The sequence below is a fragment of the Palaemon carinicauda genome, unplaced genomic scaffold, assembly GCF_036898095.1.
Source record: "Palaemon carinicauda isolate YSFRI2023 unplaced genomic scaffold, ASM3689809v2 scaffold1843, whole genome shotgun sequence".
Taxonomy (NCBI): domain Eukaryota; kingdom Metazoa; phylum Arthropoda; class Malacostraca; order Decapoda; family Palaemonidae; genus Palaemon; species Palaemon carinicauda.
In genome coordinates this window covers 1-17500 of record NW_027169418.1, presented here as the reverse complement: position 1 = coordinate 17500, position 17500 = coordinate 1, and the positions used below count along the sequence as shown (strand labels likewise).

At 38.5% G+C, this 17500-nt stretch overlaps 2 protein-coding genes across 2 annotated transcripts in view; one reads left to right on the top strand and one right to left on the bottom strand.

The window, feature by feature from the left end:
• The window catches only part of LOC137635850 (golgin subfamily A member 6-like protein 25), an 11207-nt gene extending 3347 nt beyond the window's left edge, over window positions 1–7860 (bottom strand). Inside the window, exon 1 of the mRNA XM_068368289.1 lies at window positions 7790–7860. Coding sequence (XP_068224390.1) covers window positions 7790–7860 — 71 coding nt within the window. The remainder of the gene's footprint in view (window positions 1–7789) is intronic.
• Window positions 7861–11319: 3459 nt separating this feature from the next.
• Window positions 11320–16021, top strand: LOC137635851 (uncharacterized). The gene is made up of 2 exons (XM_068368290.1): window positions 11320–11455; window positions 15246–16021. The coding sequence occupies exons 1-2, from the start codon at window positions 11320–11322 to the stop codon at window positions 16019–16021; spliced, it is 912 nt and encodes a 303-aa protein (XP_068224391.1).
• The last annotated feature ends 1479 nt before the right edge of the window (window positions 16022–17500 follow it).

The following is a 17500-nucleotide window of genomic DNA, read 5'->3' as shown; positions in this document are numbered from 1 at the left end:
ACCCCTCATCATCATCTCATCCACATAAGGCACTATAGTGAAACTTGAAACTTGTAAGTCGAGACTACTAAATACTATTGATCAGAGAATGAAGACTTCATTCATTCATTTTATTTATTAATTGATTTTCTCAATGAAACACACACACATACACACACACACACACACACACTCGCATAATCAAAAGAGTATGCCTATATACGCATAAAAGCAACTGCAGTTGAAGTATTCCACCTCTCTGCCTAAGATGAACTATTTTGAATCTTCGGATTTCCTGGCCATTAATTAGAATATTGGCAATGGAACTCTCTCTCTCTCTCTCTCTCTCTCTCTCTCTCTCTCTCTCTCTCAAAGAGCAAATGTAATCTCCACGGATGGACTAAAAAGTCTGACACATCCAAAATCTTTGTAACTCCTTGTAACACTCTCTCTCTCTCTCTCTCTCTCTCTCTCTCTCTCTCTCTCTCTCCAAAGAGCAAATGGAATCTCCACGGATGGACTAAACAGTCTGAGACATCGAATATCTTTGTAACTCCTTGTGACTCTCTCTCTCTCTCTCTCTCTCTCTCTCTCTCTCTCTCTTTCTCTCGATGTTCCGAGTACATTTATGAATAAAACCATGTTCAAACTTTGCAATGAATATAAAGAGTCAATAAATCTATAAATAACGCTGAATCCTTTAAAACATGTCTTCAAAACGATTTGCCTCCGAAGTTGAGTTTTTTTTCGAGGAATAGGAAAAAGAGACTCTGGTGAGAAATGAGACGAGTATCTATAGTAATTTTTTTTTTAGCGAGGCAGATTTCCATCCGACTGGCAGCAGTGCCCTTTTAGCTCGGAAAAGTTTCCTGATCGCCGATTGGTTAGAATTATCTTGTCCAACCAATCAGCGATCAGGAAACTTTTCCGAGCTAAACGGGCACCGCTGCGAGTCGGTGCAAATATGCCTAGCTAAAAAAAAATGACTATAGGTGTGAAGAGGGAGGCTCAAGGCAAAGCTAACGAGCCTCAATTAAGACTCTTCTTCTGTGGGATAACAACGAATTGAACAAGTCTCTCAGCGAAGCCCATTTTCCGCCTGTGTTACAAATAACACGAAATTTGACAATCCGTTTATATGATTCAATAAACCGATATGCTTTTATAAATTAGATTTTCTTTCAATTTCATACTCCACATGATTTCAATTTCCACCCCAATTTCCAGATTTTATTAGCAGACACATTATTCTTACCCATAACATATTAACTATCTGTACTTATTGTACACCATGATCTTCATTCAAAGCTATCCGATAAAATAAAAAGATATAAATTACAATATAAAATATTCTGCATTTTTAAACATACTTTTTCTCGTAACGTGTCTTCCTTAAGGGTAGAAGAGACTCTTTACCTATGGTAAGCAGCTCTTCTAGGAGAAGGACACTCCAAAATCAAACCATTGTTCTCGAGTCTTGTATAGCGCCATAGCCTCTGTACCATGGTCTTCCACTGCCTTGGTTTAGAGTTCTCTTCCTTGAGGGTACACTCGAGCACACTATTCTATCTTACCTCTCTTCTCTTGTTTTGATGAAGTTTTTATAGTTTATATAGGAGATATTTATTTCAACGTTGTTACTCTTAAAATATTCTATTTTCCTTTTTTTCCTTTCCTCACTGGGCTATTTTCCCTGTTGGAGCCTCTGGGCTTATAGCATCCTGCTTTTCCAGCTTAGGTTGTAGCTTAGCTAATAATAATAATAATAATAATAATAATAATAATAATAGCATCCTGCTTTTCCAACATAGGTTGTATCTTAGCTAATAATAATAATAATAATAATAATAATAATAATAATAATAATAATAATAATAATAATAATAATAATAATACCTGAGGCAAATAACTTTCCTATTAGCTTCCAAATTACACGTTTACTCCTCACCCCCCATAATGTGTCTTCTGATTATAAATACTTATTAACGTTTTCACTATTTATAGAGAAATAGGCGAAGCATTTTCCCCTATTTTTTCAAATATTTACATTTTATATTCCGTATAAAAGTTAGCCCTTTTTCGATTACATTAAATTCAAGGGAGAAAATATAAAACGCATAAATGCGAGATAAACTTAATTCTAGAATTACATCTTATTATATTCCATATGAGTTGGCCCTTTCTCGATTACATTTAATACAAGAGAGAAAATATCATAAGAACAAATAAGAGATAAAGTTAATTCAAGAAACTGATTATATAATTCGGGAAATTAATTGCAATAAAAATCATGTTAATTTCTGATACTTCCACTCCACATTTTTAGTCAGAATTACCAGTTTAATACAATATGTATACATATATATATATATATATATATAATATATATATACACTATATATATATATATATATATATATATAGTAAACTCTACTGTTTAATATGTATACAAATAATAAATATACTTTTAAAAAGGGAACAGAGACAGACTCCAAGAAATGGCAAAACCAGACAATGCCATATTGGTCTTTTCCCATAAATGTTGAACTAGCAATTAGTGGAGGTTTCTTCTGGCATTTGCTTCTTTCATTGGTCGGGATCTTATAACACCTCTCTCTCTCTCTCTCTCTCTCTCTCTCTCTCTCTATGTCTGTGTGTCAGTCTCCTTATCAATGGTAACACATGTTCATTTCCGTCTTCTTCCTGTTTGTTTCTTCTCTCCGGAGGTTAACAACTGTACTGTAATTGTTCAGTGGCCACTTACCTCTTGGTAAGGGTAGGACGAGACTCTTTAGCTATGGTAAGCAGCTCTTCTAGGAGAAGGACACTCCAAAATCAAACCATTGTTCTCTAGTCTTGGATAGTGCCATAGCCTCTGTACCATGGTCTTCCACTGTCTTGGGTTTGAGTTCTCTTGCTTGAGGGTACACTCAGGCACGTTATTCTATCTTACAGTATTTCTCTTGATATTTTGACGTTTTTATGGTTTATTTATGAAAGATCTATTTTAATGTTGTTAGTCTTAAATTTTTCTTGAAGTTTATTTCATTATTTCCTTTCCTCACCGGGCTATTTTCCCTGTTGGAGCCCCTGGGCCTGTAGCATCCTGCTTTTCCAACCAGGGTCGGAGCTTAGCAAATAATAATAATAATAATAATAATAATAATAATAATAATAATAATAATAATAATATAGTGTTAATTTCTATCCTTTACCCTGACTTGACAAAATAATCCAATAAGTATCTCTTGATACCAGTCTTTCGTGATAATTACTGAATGACATATTCATGAATGCATGACCCCATGCGAAAGGTTAACTTAATCAAGAAATTAGTAAAAACAAAACTAAATTATTAAACAAAGATCTAGACATTTAAAATTAATGAAGAACTAAATTTTGTTACCACAAATTGGATTTGAAGTTTTTTTTAGAGAGAGAGAGAGAGAGAGAGAGAGAGAGAGAGAGAGAGAGAGAGAGAACTGACTTTTCTAAACTCAATGCATTGATTAGGCAAATAAGTTTTCCCATGTCTTGTTATGATGAGGTCTTCATTTCATCATTGCTAGTTTAAGATGAACAGCTGTGGGAAATCACATATATGAAAATATATTAAAAAAATCTCAAAAAATTATTAATCTAAGGAGTTGATATATTAATGCATCATTCTACAAAATCACTTATACTAAAGATGATATCGTGTTCTGTTTTATTGATGTCAATCATATCCGGATATTCTACTAAAAATATCTTAAAAGTTATTTTTTTTTTTTACATATTTAGGTTAAAATTAAGAAATTACATCAGAAACCATCAACTACTTCCCATATTGTAACTGTCCCTGGCATTTATTCAAGCTATTCATTCTTAAGAATGCCAGATACGATGGTCTGTTGAGATGCCAGTGTGTAAAACTATTGGTATATTTCTAAGACTAAAATATGTGAGACAATGTTTCTGTGAAAACCACAAATCTTGATGTTTGGAAGTCTATGAAAGGTTTTGATGTTACCTTGGAATGCAAAGCGCTGTAATTCCAACGGATTTTGATGCTTGGGAGTCTATGAAAGGTTTTCATGTTACCTTGGAATGCAAGGCACTGTAATTCCAACGGATCTTGATGCTTGAAAGCCTATGAAAGGTTTTGATGTTACCTTGGAATGCAAGGCACTGTAATTCCAACGGATCTTGATGCTTGGAAGCCTATGAAAGGTTTTGATGTTACCTTGGAATGCAAAGCACTGTAATTCCAACGGATCTTGATGCTTGGAAGCCTATGAAAGGTTTTGATGTTACCTTGGAATGCAAAGCACTGTAATTCCAACGGATCTTGATGCTTGGAAGCCTATGAAAGGTTTTGATGTTACCTTGGAATGCAAAGCACTGTAATTCCAACGGATCTTGATGCTTGGAAGCCTATGAAAGGTTTTGATGTTACCTTGGAATGCAAAGCACTGTAATTCCAACGGATCTTGATGCTTGGAAGCCTATGAAAGGTTTCGAGGCTCCCTTCCTTGGAATGCAAGGCACTGCCATTCCAACGGCTCTTGATGCTTGGGAGTCCAGGAAAGGTTTTGATGTTACCTTGGAATGCAAGGCACTGTAATTCCATAAGTTTCTTCTAAATATATAAACATATGGATAAACAGTTAACCTACATATACTTGCTATATACATCCCTATTTTGTTGAAATCAAAATTAGTATCCTATTGAGAAAAGTTTAAAACATTTTCTGGTTCATAAGAATTTTCTCCCATGAAGCTCTTGTTTCGGTGATCTATTTGAAAGATTTGCAATGAAATTGAAACGAAGAAAATCCAGCATCAGTCTTGCTCTTTTATAACAGCCAAGCGCCCTACTGCATATCCTTGCCTACACGGCTTGGCAGGGCTATGATCGGAAGTGTTACTATAATATGTCGTGGAGGTAAAAGGCCCTCCACCGCAAATGGGAAAAAAGTAGGAATTAATCCTGTTGGACATCGAGGAAAGGTCTGCAAATATAAGCATACAATGACTAGAGCAAAAAACCAAAATTTCTGAATGTGAAAATATACTTTGCTAGGCCATGGGAAGTAACTGAACATCGTGCAATTATTCGCTCGCCTGTATACCAAATCACTCAATGCAATCTCACCTCGTTTCCTTGTTGTTATGATCATACAGATATTCGTGAGAAAATTATATCTAATATAAAGAAACATTCAAAACATATTAAATACTCTATCACAGAAAGACATATTAGCTCGTCTGTATACAGACTCAATGCAATCTCACCTCGTTTCTTTGTTGTTATGATCATACAAATATTCATGGGAAAATTATGATATCTAATATAAAGAAACATTCAAAACATATAGAATACTCCATCTTAAGGCTATCCCAACCTGTCGAACTCATGATCATGCTTCAAATTATTAAAACAATGAACACAAAACTGCAGAGTAGTGTAAAAAAATTCTTCCATGTAACTATAAGAGATTACCCGAGTGCCATATGTCGATGAGATCATGGTGATCATGGTGAAGGGTAGATGGAGATGGTTTTGAGCATGCTCTTCGCACTCCCCAAGTGAGATTAGTTCACCAAACGTTTCAGCTGGGCTCCACAAGGCACTAGAAGAGTTGGAGGACCCAGACTTACAAAGATGGGGACTATGAAACGCGAAGTAGATGATGATGAACGGAGTATTGAATTAAATGTTCTTGGAGACAACTGGCGAAAGCTGACCGAGGCCTTTAGCGTCAATAGGCGTAGGAGGAGATGATGATGAAACAAAACTTCTCCCTCTCCTACATTCCTATTACCAACCAATCCTTCTCTCCAGACTCATCCAGTCCTTATAACCAAACCTCATCCAGTCCTCTCCTTCTCCATTCCTATCACCAACCATTCCTTCTCTCCCAGCTAATCCAGTCATTATAACCAAACCTCATCCAGTCCTCTCCTTCTCCTCCATTCCTATCACCAACCAATCCTTCTCTCCAGACTCATCCAGTCTTTATAACCAAACCTCATCCAGTCCTCTCCCTCTCCACCATTCCTACTACCAACCAATCATTCTCTCCCAACTCATCCAGTCCTTAAAACCAAACCTCATCCAGTCCTCTCCCTCTCCACCATTCCCACTACCAACCAATCCTTCTCTCCCAACTACTCCAGTCATTATAACTAAACCTCATCCAGTCCTCCCTTCTCCTCCATTCCTATCACCAATCAATCCTTCTCTCCAGACTCACCCAGTCTTTATAACCAAACCTCATCCAGTCCTCTCCTTCTCCTCCATTCCTATCACCAACCAATCCTTCTCTCCAGACTCATCCAGTCTTTATTACCAAACCTCATCCAGTCCTCTCCCTCTCCACCATTCCTATCACCAACCAATCCTTCTCTCCAGACTCCTCCAGTCATTATAACCAAACCTCATCCAGTCCTCTCCCTCTCCTCCATTCCTATCACCCACCAATCCTTCTCTCCAGACTCACCCAGTCTTTATAACCAAACCTCATCCAGTCCTCTCCTTCTCCATTCCTATCACCAACCAATCCTTCTCTCCCAACTACTCAAGTCCTTATAACCAAACCTCAACCAGTCCTTTCCCTCTCCACCATTCCTACTACCAACCAATCCTTCTCTCCCAACTACTCCAGTCCTTATAACCAAACCTCAACCAGTCCTTTCCCTCTCCACCATTCCCACTACCAACCAATCCTTCTCTCCCAACTACTCCAGTCATTATAACCAAACCTCATCCAGTCCTCTCCCTCTCCACCATTCCTACTACCAACCAATCCTTCTCTCCCAACTACTCCAGTCCTTATAACCAAACCTCAACCAGTCCTTTCCCTCTCCACCATTCCTACTACCAACCAATCCTCCTCTCCCAGCTAATCCAGTGATTATAACCAAACCTCAACCAGTCCTCTCCCTCTCCACCATTCCTACTACCAACCAATCCTTCTCTCCCAACTACTCAAGTCCTTATAACCAAACCTCAACCAGTCCTTTCCCTCTCCACCATTCCTACTACCAACCAATCCTCCTCTCCCAGCTAATCCAGTGATTATAACCAAACCTCAACCAGTCCTCTCCCTCTCCACCATTCCTACTACCAACCAATCCTTCTCTCCCAACTCATCCAGTCCTTATAACCAAACCTCATCCAGTCCTCTCCCTCTCCACCATTCCCACTACCAACCAATCCTTCTCTCCCAACTCATCCAGTCCTTATAACCAAACCTCATCCAGTCCTCTCCCTCTCCACCATTCCCACTACCAACCAATCCTTCTCTCCCAGCTAATCCAGTGATTATAACCAAACCTCATCCAGTCCTCTCCCTCTCCACCATTCCCACTACCAACCAAGCCTTCTCTCCCAGCTAATCCAGTCATTATAAACAAACCTCATCCAGTCCTCTCCTTCTCCTCCATTCCTATCACCAACCAATCCTTCTCTCCAGACTCATCCAGTCCTTATAACCAAACCTCATCCAGTCCTCTCCTTCTCCTCCATTCCTATCACCAACCAATCCTTCTCTCCAGACTCATCCAGTCTTTATTACCAAACCTCATCCAGTCCTCTCCCTCTCCACCATTCCTATCACCAACCAATCCTTCTCTCCAGACTCCTCCAGTCATTATAACCAAACCTCATCCAGTCCTCTCCCTCTCCTCCATTCCTATCACCCACCAATCCTTCTCTCCAGACTCACCCAGTCTTTATAACCAAACCTCATCCAGTCCTCTCCTTCTCCATTCCTATCACCAACCAATCCTTCTCTCCCAACTACTCCAGTCCTTATAACCAAACCTCATCCAGTCCTCTCCCTCTCCACCATTCCCACTACCAACCAATCCTTCTCTCCCAACTACTCCAGTCATTATAACCAAACCTCATCCAGTCCTCTCCCTCTCCACCATTCCTACTACCAACCAATCCTTCTCTCCCAACTACTCCAGTCCTTATAACCAAACCTCAACCAGTCCTTTCCCTCTCCACCATTCCTACTACCAACCAATCCTCCTCTCCCAGCTAATCCAGTGATTATAACCAAACCTCAACCAGTCCTCTCCCTCTCCACCATTCCTACTACCAACCAATCCTTCTCTCCCAACTACTCCAGTCCTTATAACCAAACCTCAACCAGTCCTTTCCCTCTCCACCATTCCTACTACCAACCAATCCTCCTCTCCCAGCTAATCCAGTGATTATAACCAAACCTCAACCAGTCCTCTCCCTCTCCACCATTCCTACTACCAACCAATCCTTCTCTCCCAACTACTCCAGTCCTTATAACCAAACCTCAACCAGTCCTTTCCCTCTCCACCATTCCTACTACCAACCAATCCTCCTCTCCCAGCTAATCCAGTGATTATAACCAAACCTCAACCAGTCCTCTCCCTCTCCACCATTCCTACTACCAACCAATCCTTCTCTCCCAACTCATCCAGTCCTTATAACCAAACCTCATCCAGTCCTCTCCCTCTCCACCATTCCCACTACCAACCAATCCTTCTCTCCCAACTCATCCAGTCCTTATAACCAAACCTCATCCAGTCCTCTCCCTCTCCACCATTCCCACTACCAACCAATCCTCCTCTCCCAGCTAATCCAGTGATTATAACCAAACCTCATCCAGTCCTCTCCCTCTCCACCATTCCCACTACCAACCAATCCTTCTCTCCTGACTCATCCAGTCCTTATAACCAAACCTCTTCCAGTCCTCTCCCTCTCCACCATTCCTATCACCAACCAATCCTTCTCTCCCAACTACTCCAGTCCTTATAACCAAACCTCAACCAGTCCTGTGTTCCTTTCAATGGCATAACAGAGACTCGACCTCACCCGATGCGATATCACTTCTTCCTGTTGACATCGACTCCCTTTGCTTTATGGAAGATTTCCTGAGGTACTGAGGCCGAAGTTTTCTGGGATCCCAATTTTATGTTTTCTTCTCTTTCTCTGGACAGGCAATAACGGTCTTCCGGGAGTTCCCCTTCGATACTCGTGATATGGAGGCTTCCGTTTCTCTTTGTATAAGAAATAACAATTTACTGCATTTCCATAAGAAAATACTTTATTGGATATGAGAATACATTTCAATGTCTACGCCATTGTCTGATTTGCTTTTTTCAATCTTTCATTAAACTCCGATTCTAAAGACCTTGTCTTAGAGGTCACAGTTCCTAAATCTGTAAATGATTCCACCGAATTAATCCTTAGACATGACAATACGTTTCAGAGTCTACGCCACTGTCTGATTTGTTTTTTTCAATCTTTCATTAAACTCCGATTCTGAAGACCCTATATTAGAGATCATAGTTCCCAAATATTTAAATGACTCCACCCCATTAATCCTTTCTCCTTCCAATGATATTTCCTCTTTCATTGTAAAATCCGTTCTCATTATCTGTGTCTGTCTTCTATTTATCTTCATCCCAACCACATGTGATATTTCATGCATTCTGGTAAGCAAGCATTGCAAATCCTGCGGTGATGAGAACGGAGTATTGCAATGGAAATTGAAATATCATTGGAAGGAGAAAAGGAATAATGAGGTAGAATCATTCAAGTATTTAGAAAATAATAAAAGTGTCTTTAGAATTAGAGTTTAGTGAAAGATAGAAATAAGCGAATCAGACAATGGCTATGTTAAGGGAAATGTGTAAATCAAATCGCCTGAAATTACCTATAAAAATAACACTATATATCAGTTTAGTGAGATCGGTGTTACTCTATGGACACAAGTCATGGTATGATAATGAAACAATCTCCAATAGATTTAGTAGATTTCAGAACAAAGTCCTCAGAAGAATATTGAGAATTAATTAGTAGGACAGAATTCGAAATTAAACTATGTGAGATTACTCAAGTGCCATACGTGTATGAAATCATGGTGAGGGGTACATGAAGATGGTTTGGGCATTCTCTTCGCACTCCCCAAGAGAGATTATTTCACCAAACTTTCAATTGGGCTCCAGAAGGCACCAGAAGAGTTGGAAGATCCAGGCCTACATGGCTGAGGCTTATGAAATGTGAAGTAGGAGATGATGAATGGAGAAGTATTGACTTAAAAGTTCAAGATAGAGACGACTGGTAAAATCTAAATGAGGACCTTTTCGTCAATAGGCGTAGAATATATATATATATATATATATATATATTTGTGTGTGCGAGCGTTACATGGATTCCATCTTTGATTGAGAAGTGTAAATCCTCTGGTCTTTTATCTCGCCACACTAAAAACATCAGACTATTTTCCCGATTTTTTTTTCTGTGAAACTCATCAGTCATATTCTGGCCCAAAAGGAAAATTCGAACCCTTCCTGATATCTTCTCTCCAAATAACTTCTGAAAAAAAAAAAAAAAAAAAAACTCAATTTATTACGCTCGAAATTCAATGAGTTTTGGAGAGAGAGAGAGAGAGAGAGAGAGAGAGAGAGAGGTTTTCACTAAATATTCCAGAGACTTCTTTGGTTTAATCTCTTGGACTTAGCTGTGGAGAGAGAGAGAGAGAGAGAGAGAGAGAGAGAGTGGTTTTCACTAAATGTTCCAGAGACTTCTTTGGTTTAATCTCTCGGACTTAGCTGTGGAGAGAGAGAGAGAGAGAGAGAGAGAGAGAGAGAGAGATTCTTTGGTTTAATACCACAGACTTACGTGGAACGATTTGAAACTTCTTTTTAATGAGTTTATTAAACACAATTACTACCATCGCCATCTTTAGAATTAAAACTTATTTTTTGCCAACTCAGCACTTTCTCCTCAAATAACAAGAAGACATTCACTATCACATTCACATTCTGAAAAGCTACTGAATCAAAAGAATAATTGTCTACAAAGACGTCTCATCAGAAGGCACCATCCACCCGTTGAGATACTACCTCTAGAGAGTCACTGGGTTCTTTCACTGTGCAGACGGTACTACATTGGATCCCTCTCTCTGTCTTAAGGTTTAAAGGTTTAAAGGCCGATCATATATATATATATATATATATAGAGAGAGAGAGAGAGAGAGAGAGAGAGAGAGAGAGAGAGAGTGGAATTCTATGGATTCGTTAATTTCCATTTAAACTCTCCATTCCCATAGAAACTTTTAGATACAAGCAGATAATATAATAAATTTGGCACTGCCACCAGAATATAATACTAAGGGCATATATGTCCCCAATTTAGTATTACTCTCCAGCGCACCTTCACACTCATCTCTCTTATATCCCGAAGTCCAAGTTCTTTCATCAAGAGACTATTTATGTGGCGACCGACAGGGATAATTAACGAAGTGTCACTTCTTACAAGAACCAATCAGATAAGAAAAACCACGAGAGTAGAGGAAAGTCTCAATGATTTTATCAGCTTTCCGCAAGGTTTCAGGTGTGCCAGCCGTACGAGGTTTGAGCGAGTGCCGTGCTGCCAGACGTGTGATTCATATGGAGGCATTGAAACGCCTTCAGCCAGGCGTACGAGATCTAAGCGACGGTAAATCCTTATGATCATCACATAGGATACCTCGGTAGGAATGAAAAGGATGTGGGGAAAATTAGATCTCACGCACAAACGAGAGCACACACACACATACACACACATATATATATATATATATATATACATATATATATATATATATATATATATTATCAACTGCTAAGCTACAACCCTAGTAGGAAATGCAGGATGGTATAAGCCCAGGGGGCCCCAACAGGGGAAATAGCTCAGAGACGAAAGGAAACAAGGAAAAATTAAATATTTTTAGAATAGTAACAACATTAAAACAAATATATATATATATATATATACATATATATATATATATATATATATGTATGTGTGTGTGTATGTGTGTGTGTGCGCTATCCATGAAAGAAGAAATTCCTTCACCGATTCGGGACAGAAACCGCCCAACGTAATCCAATTCGGAGGATGAACTCCTACGTAAAGGTAATTGAGAAGTGTCCCTAATCCTTGGAAGATTGAAAGCACTCAACAAGATTAAAGGCAGGTAGTGATGGAAGCAGGTGGTGATAGTAATGGAAATAAATGTTTGAAGGTCCCTCGTGAATGGCAGGGGCAAGGGGCAGTGACATTGCCCTATCGAGCAGGACAATGCCCTAGAGACTGACCATATACATTATGATCAGTGCCCCAGCCTCCTCTCCACCCAAGCTAGGACCGGGGAGGGCCAGACAGTGGCTACTGATGACTCAGAAGATAGACCTAAAGGATTCCCCAAAACCCCCTATTTTTAGCTCACAAGGGTGGTGAGGTTGCAGCGACCAAAGAAACTAACGAGTTTGAGCGGGACTCGAACCCAGGCAATGGCTACTGATGACTCAGCGGATAGACCTAAAGGCTCCCCCCCCCCCCTTTTTAGCTCACAAGGGTGGTGAGGTTGCAGCGACAAAAGAATTTAACGAGTTTGAGCGGGACTCGAACCCAGGCAATGGCTACTGATGACTCAGCAGATAAGACCTAAAGACTCCGCCAAACCCTCTTTAGCTCACAAAGATGGTGAGGTTACAGCGACCAAAACACTAATGAGTTTGAACGGGACTCGAACCCAGGCAATGGCTACTGATGACTCAGCAGATAGAACTAAAGGCTCACTCAAACCCCCAATCTTTAGCTCACAAGGATGGTGAGGTTACAGCGACCAAAGGAACTAACGAGCTTGAGCGGGATTCGAACCAAGGCAATGGCTACTGTTGACTAGGCAGATAGACCTAAAGGCTCCTCCAAACGACACCCCCCCTTTCTTTACCTCACAAGGATGGTGGGGTTACAGCGCCCAAAGAAACTAACAAGTTTGAGCGGGACTCGAACCCAGGCAATAGCTACTGATGACTCAGCAGATAGACCAAAAGGCTCACTCAAACACTCCCATCTTTAGCTAAATGACAATGATGATAAAAACCTGGTTTATGTGATTGCAACGTTATTGACTACATTGACTGCCTTTAATTTGGTCCTTCTAAGTAAAAGGATGACCAAAAGTAAAAGAAAGGTTAACCAAAAGTAAAAGAAAAGCTGACTAAAAGTAAAAGAAAGGTTAACCAAAAGTAAAAGAAAGGTTAACCAAAAGTAAAAAGAAAGGGTAACCAAAAGTAAAAGAAAGGATGACCAAAAGTAAAGAAAGGATGACCAAAAGTAAAAGAAAGGATGACCAAAAGTAAAAGAAAGGTTAACCAAAAGTAAAAGAAAGGATGACCAAAAGGAAAAGAAAGGTTGTCAAAAGTAAAAGAAAGGATGACTAAAAGTAAAAAAAAAGTAAAAGAAAAGTAAAAGAAAGGTTGACCAAAAGTAATCGAAAGGTTGACTAAAAGCAAAAGAAAGTTAATCAAAAATAAAAGAAAAGTAAAAGAAAGGTTGACCAAAAAAAAAAAATAATAATAATAATCTAAAAAAGATAATTCATCATCGAATAGGAATTGTCGCATTCACACTTAAAAAAGGCTCCGAAATCCTCCAGGTCCAACATCCTTAAGGATTCATATGGCGACCTAGAGATGAAGAGGCCATGAATTGTCCCTGCCTTATCCTTAAAGGATTAAAAGCACTCAGGAAAATTGCAGGAAGTTCGAAGACGGTGATGAAAACGAGGATGGAAGCGAGGTGTTGATAGTCACGGAGGAGAAATCTTATTTCGGACGGTGGAATTTTCAATCGAATGTATCTCGAAAAGTTTGGAATTTATTCTTCTTTAGTTTATTGCATTTTCTTTTCATATTCATTTTCGTTTGATTAAAACTATGAATGAAATGAATCTTTCTTAATAATCCACTATTCTATAGTTTTTCCATTTCCTTTTCATATTTATTTTCGTTCGATGAAAACTATGAATGAAATGAATCTTTCTTAATAATCCACTATTCTTTAGTTTTTCCATTTCCTTTTTATATTCATTTTCGTTCGATTAAATCTATGAATGAAATGAATCTCTTAATAATCCACTATTCTTTAGTTTTTCCATTTCCTTTTCATATTTATTTTCGTTTGATGAAATAATTCTTTCTACATCTTAATCCTTACTTGGTGATTGCCAGACTGGGGTTCGAGTCCCGCTGAAACTCGTTAGTTTCACTGCAACCTCACCATTCTTGTGAGCTAACGATGGGGGGTTTAAGGAGAGCCTATAGGTCTATCTGCTGAGTCATCAGCAGCCACTGCCTGGCCCTCCATGGTCCTAGCTTGGGTGGAGAGGAGGCTTGGGCGTTGATCATATGTATATATGGTCAGTCTCTATGGCACTGTCCTGCTCGATAGGGGAATGTCACTGTCCCTTGCCTCTGCCATATATATATATATATATATGACCATGCTAACCCAAATAAAAATGCCTTAACATTCAGGAGTTGGCTTAACATTCAGGAGTTTCCTTCCAACAGTGATCTCTCTCTCTCTCTCTCTCTCTCTCTCTCTCTCTCTCAGGGACAATCAGTTAGGCAAACCCCCTCTTATCAATTTCATCTAATCTGATAAGAATTAATTTGGAGAAGCTGATGAAGTGAGCCCAAATCCTCCCATGAAATTAATCCTTGATGAAATCCTTCATCCTGTTGTCACTCTTCATTCCTGCCAATAGATTTCAATCTCGAAGGTCATGGAGAGAAGGATGGGATGGAAGGGAAGGAGGGGGGGGGGGGGGAGTGTGTGTTATGGATAGTGGATGGGACCATGAAAGCATTAACTGAAATTGTATATTCTAAATCGAATGGGTATTTGAATGGCTTTTACTCTTAGTGTCTCGAGGAAAGAAAATAATAATAATAATAATAATAATATTAATAGAAATAATAATAATAATAATAATAATAATAATAATAATAATAATAATAACTTGAGTAAAACACCATGCCATAGCTAATAATCTTGGTTATCAAAAACCCAGTTATATTATTATCATTATTATCATTATTATTATTACATGCTAAGCTACAATGCTAGTTGGAAAAGCAGGATGCTACAAGCCAGGGGCCCCCACACGGAAAATAGCCCAATGAGGAAAGGAATCAAGGAAAAATAAAATATTTTAAGAACAGTAACAATATTAGAATAAATATATACGTTGTATATTATATATCTGAAGAGGCACTTTGGAAAGAGAGCGAAGGCTTCGGCATTTTTTTAATATATAATGTATATAATTGTGGATTTTTAATACCCTTCAAAAAAGATAAATTTTATTAATAATAATCAGCATCATCATCATAATATGGAAAGTAACATTCGCTCCAGTTTTGAATCCTGGAAAGCCAAAGTACACCCTGGAAAGCCAAAGTACATCCTGGAAAGCCAAAGTACTTCCTGGAAAGCCAAAGTACTTCCTGGAAAGCCAAAGTACATCCTTTAAAGCCAAAGTACATCCTGAAAAGCCAAAGTACTTCCTGGAAAGCCAAAGTATATCCTGGAAAGCCAAAGTACATCCTGGAAAGCCAAAGTACTTCCTGGAAAGCCAAAGTACTTCCTGGAAAGCCAAAGTACTTCCTGGAAAGCCAAAGTACATCATGTAAAGCCAAAGTACATCCTGGAAAGCCAACGTACATCCTGGAAAGCCAACGTACACCCTGGAAAGCCAAAGTACATCCTGGAAAGCCAAACTACATCCTGGAAAGCCAAAGTACATCCTGGAAAGCCAATGTACATCCTGGAAAGCCAACGTACACCCTGAAAAGCCAAAGTACATCCTGGAAAGCCAATGTACATCCTGGAAAGCCAACGTACATCCTGGAAAGCCAACGTACACCCTGGAAAGCCAAAGTACATCCTGGAAAGCCAAACTACATCCTGGAAAGCCAAAGAACATCCTGGAAAGCCAACGTACATCCTGGAAAGCCAAAGTACATCCTGGAAAGCCAAAGTACATCCTGGAAAGCCAAAGTACATCCTGGAAAGCCAAAGTACATCCTGGAAAGCCAAAGTACATCCTGGAAAGCCAAAGTACATCCTGGAAAGCCAAAGTACATCCTGGAAAGCCAAAGTACATCCTGGAAAGCCAACGTACATCCTGGAAAGCCAAAGTACATCCTGGAAAGCCAAAGTACATCCTAAAAAAGGGTACGATAAACATCAAAGCCAACGTCATGTAAACTATATCAAAACTTCAATGAAGAGTGTAAGAGAATAATGGAAGATCGACAAAACATTATTGTAATTACATAACAGGATGCAAAGGACAAAGTTAATCCAATGATTGTTATATAGACACCCATTAGCTTCCAATTACACCTGAAATACAACCGGTTTTTTATAGCACTTTGAAACTGGAAAAAATTGGTAGATGAAATTATTAACGGTGAATCAACCTTTTACTGAAAAAAGGATATACTCAACTGATACTTCAATAGAAAAAATAACGTTGTCGACGATGCACATCAGAATTTCCAAATAATTATTTATTCGCAAAAACATAAAATTCAAAATTTGTAATTGAGAACTAGAAACAGTGTATGTATATATATATATATATATATATCATATATATATATATATACATATATATATATCATATATATACGCCTATATATGTGAATATATATATATATATATATATACACACACACACACACAATAAGAAGACCGAGAAAAATTATATCATTTAATATTGCTATATAGGGTGTACTAATGAACACAGTTCAGCCTGCATTTTGAAAGTAGTTAGCAATATTTTTCTGTATCTTCCTCATACTATGCATATAGTCTTTTTTTTTGCGAGGCAGATTTGCACCGACTCGCAGCGGTGCCCTTTTAGCTCGGAAAAGTTTCCTGATCGCTGATTGGTTAGAATGATCTCATCCAACCAATCAGCGATCAGGGAACTTTTCCGAGCTAAAAAGCCACCGCTGCAAGTCGGTGCAAATCTGCCTCGATAAAAAAAATTGAGTATAGTAATGTCCAACTTGTTTTCTCTGTTTTCCCTTCTGTATTTATTATTATTTAATTAAAATCATAAAAAAAGCATCTCTTAATACCTATATTATTTCTTAATTACAGAATGTAATGTTTTCAATTTGTATGATCTCTTCCGAAAGGTTAATTCAATTAATATATTAGACAAAAATTAGAAAAATCATTTATGAATATTCAATTGTAACTGCTCCGATTAGATATGAAATCAAATATTCAAATTATATATATTTATATATATGTGTATATATATATACGTACATATATATACATACATAAATATATATATATATATATATAGAGAGAGAGAGAGAGAGAGAGAGAGAGAGAGAGAGAGAGAGAGAGAGAGAAAGCGTATCCTTCCTTAGGTAAATGATGGGGGCTCAGTCTCAGAAATCCCCATGGGCTCCTCCTTTAGATATGGAAACGCTGGATTTGTTTTCCAGGACATATCTGGACATGGAAATACAGCTGTATTTCCAGGATATAATCTCTCTCTCTCTCTCTCTCTCTCTCTCTCTTCTTGTCTCGTCACAAGATGGCTAATACAGATTCCAGTTGGCTGAAATGAATACAGCTGTATTTTGCAGATAGCAGTTCTCTCTCTCTCTCTCTCTCTCTCTC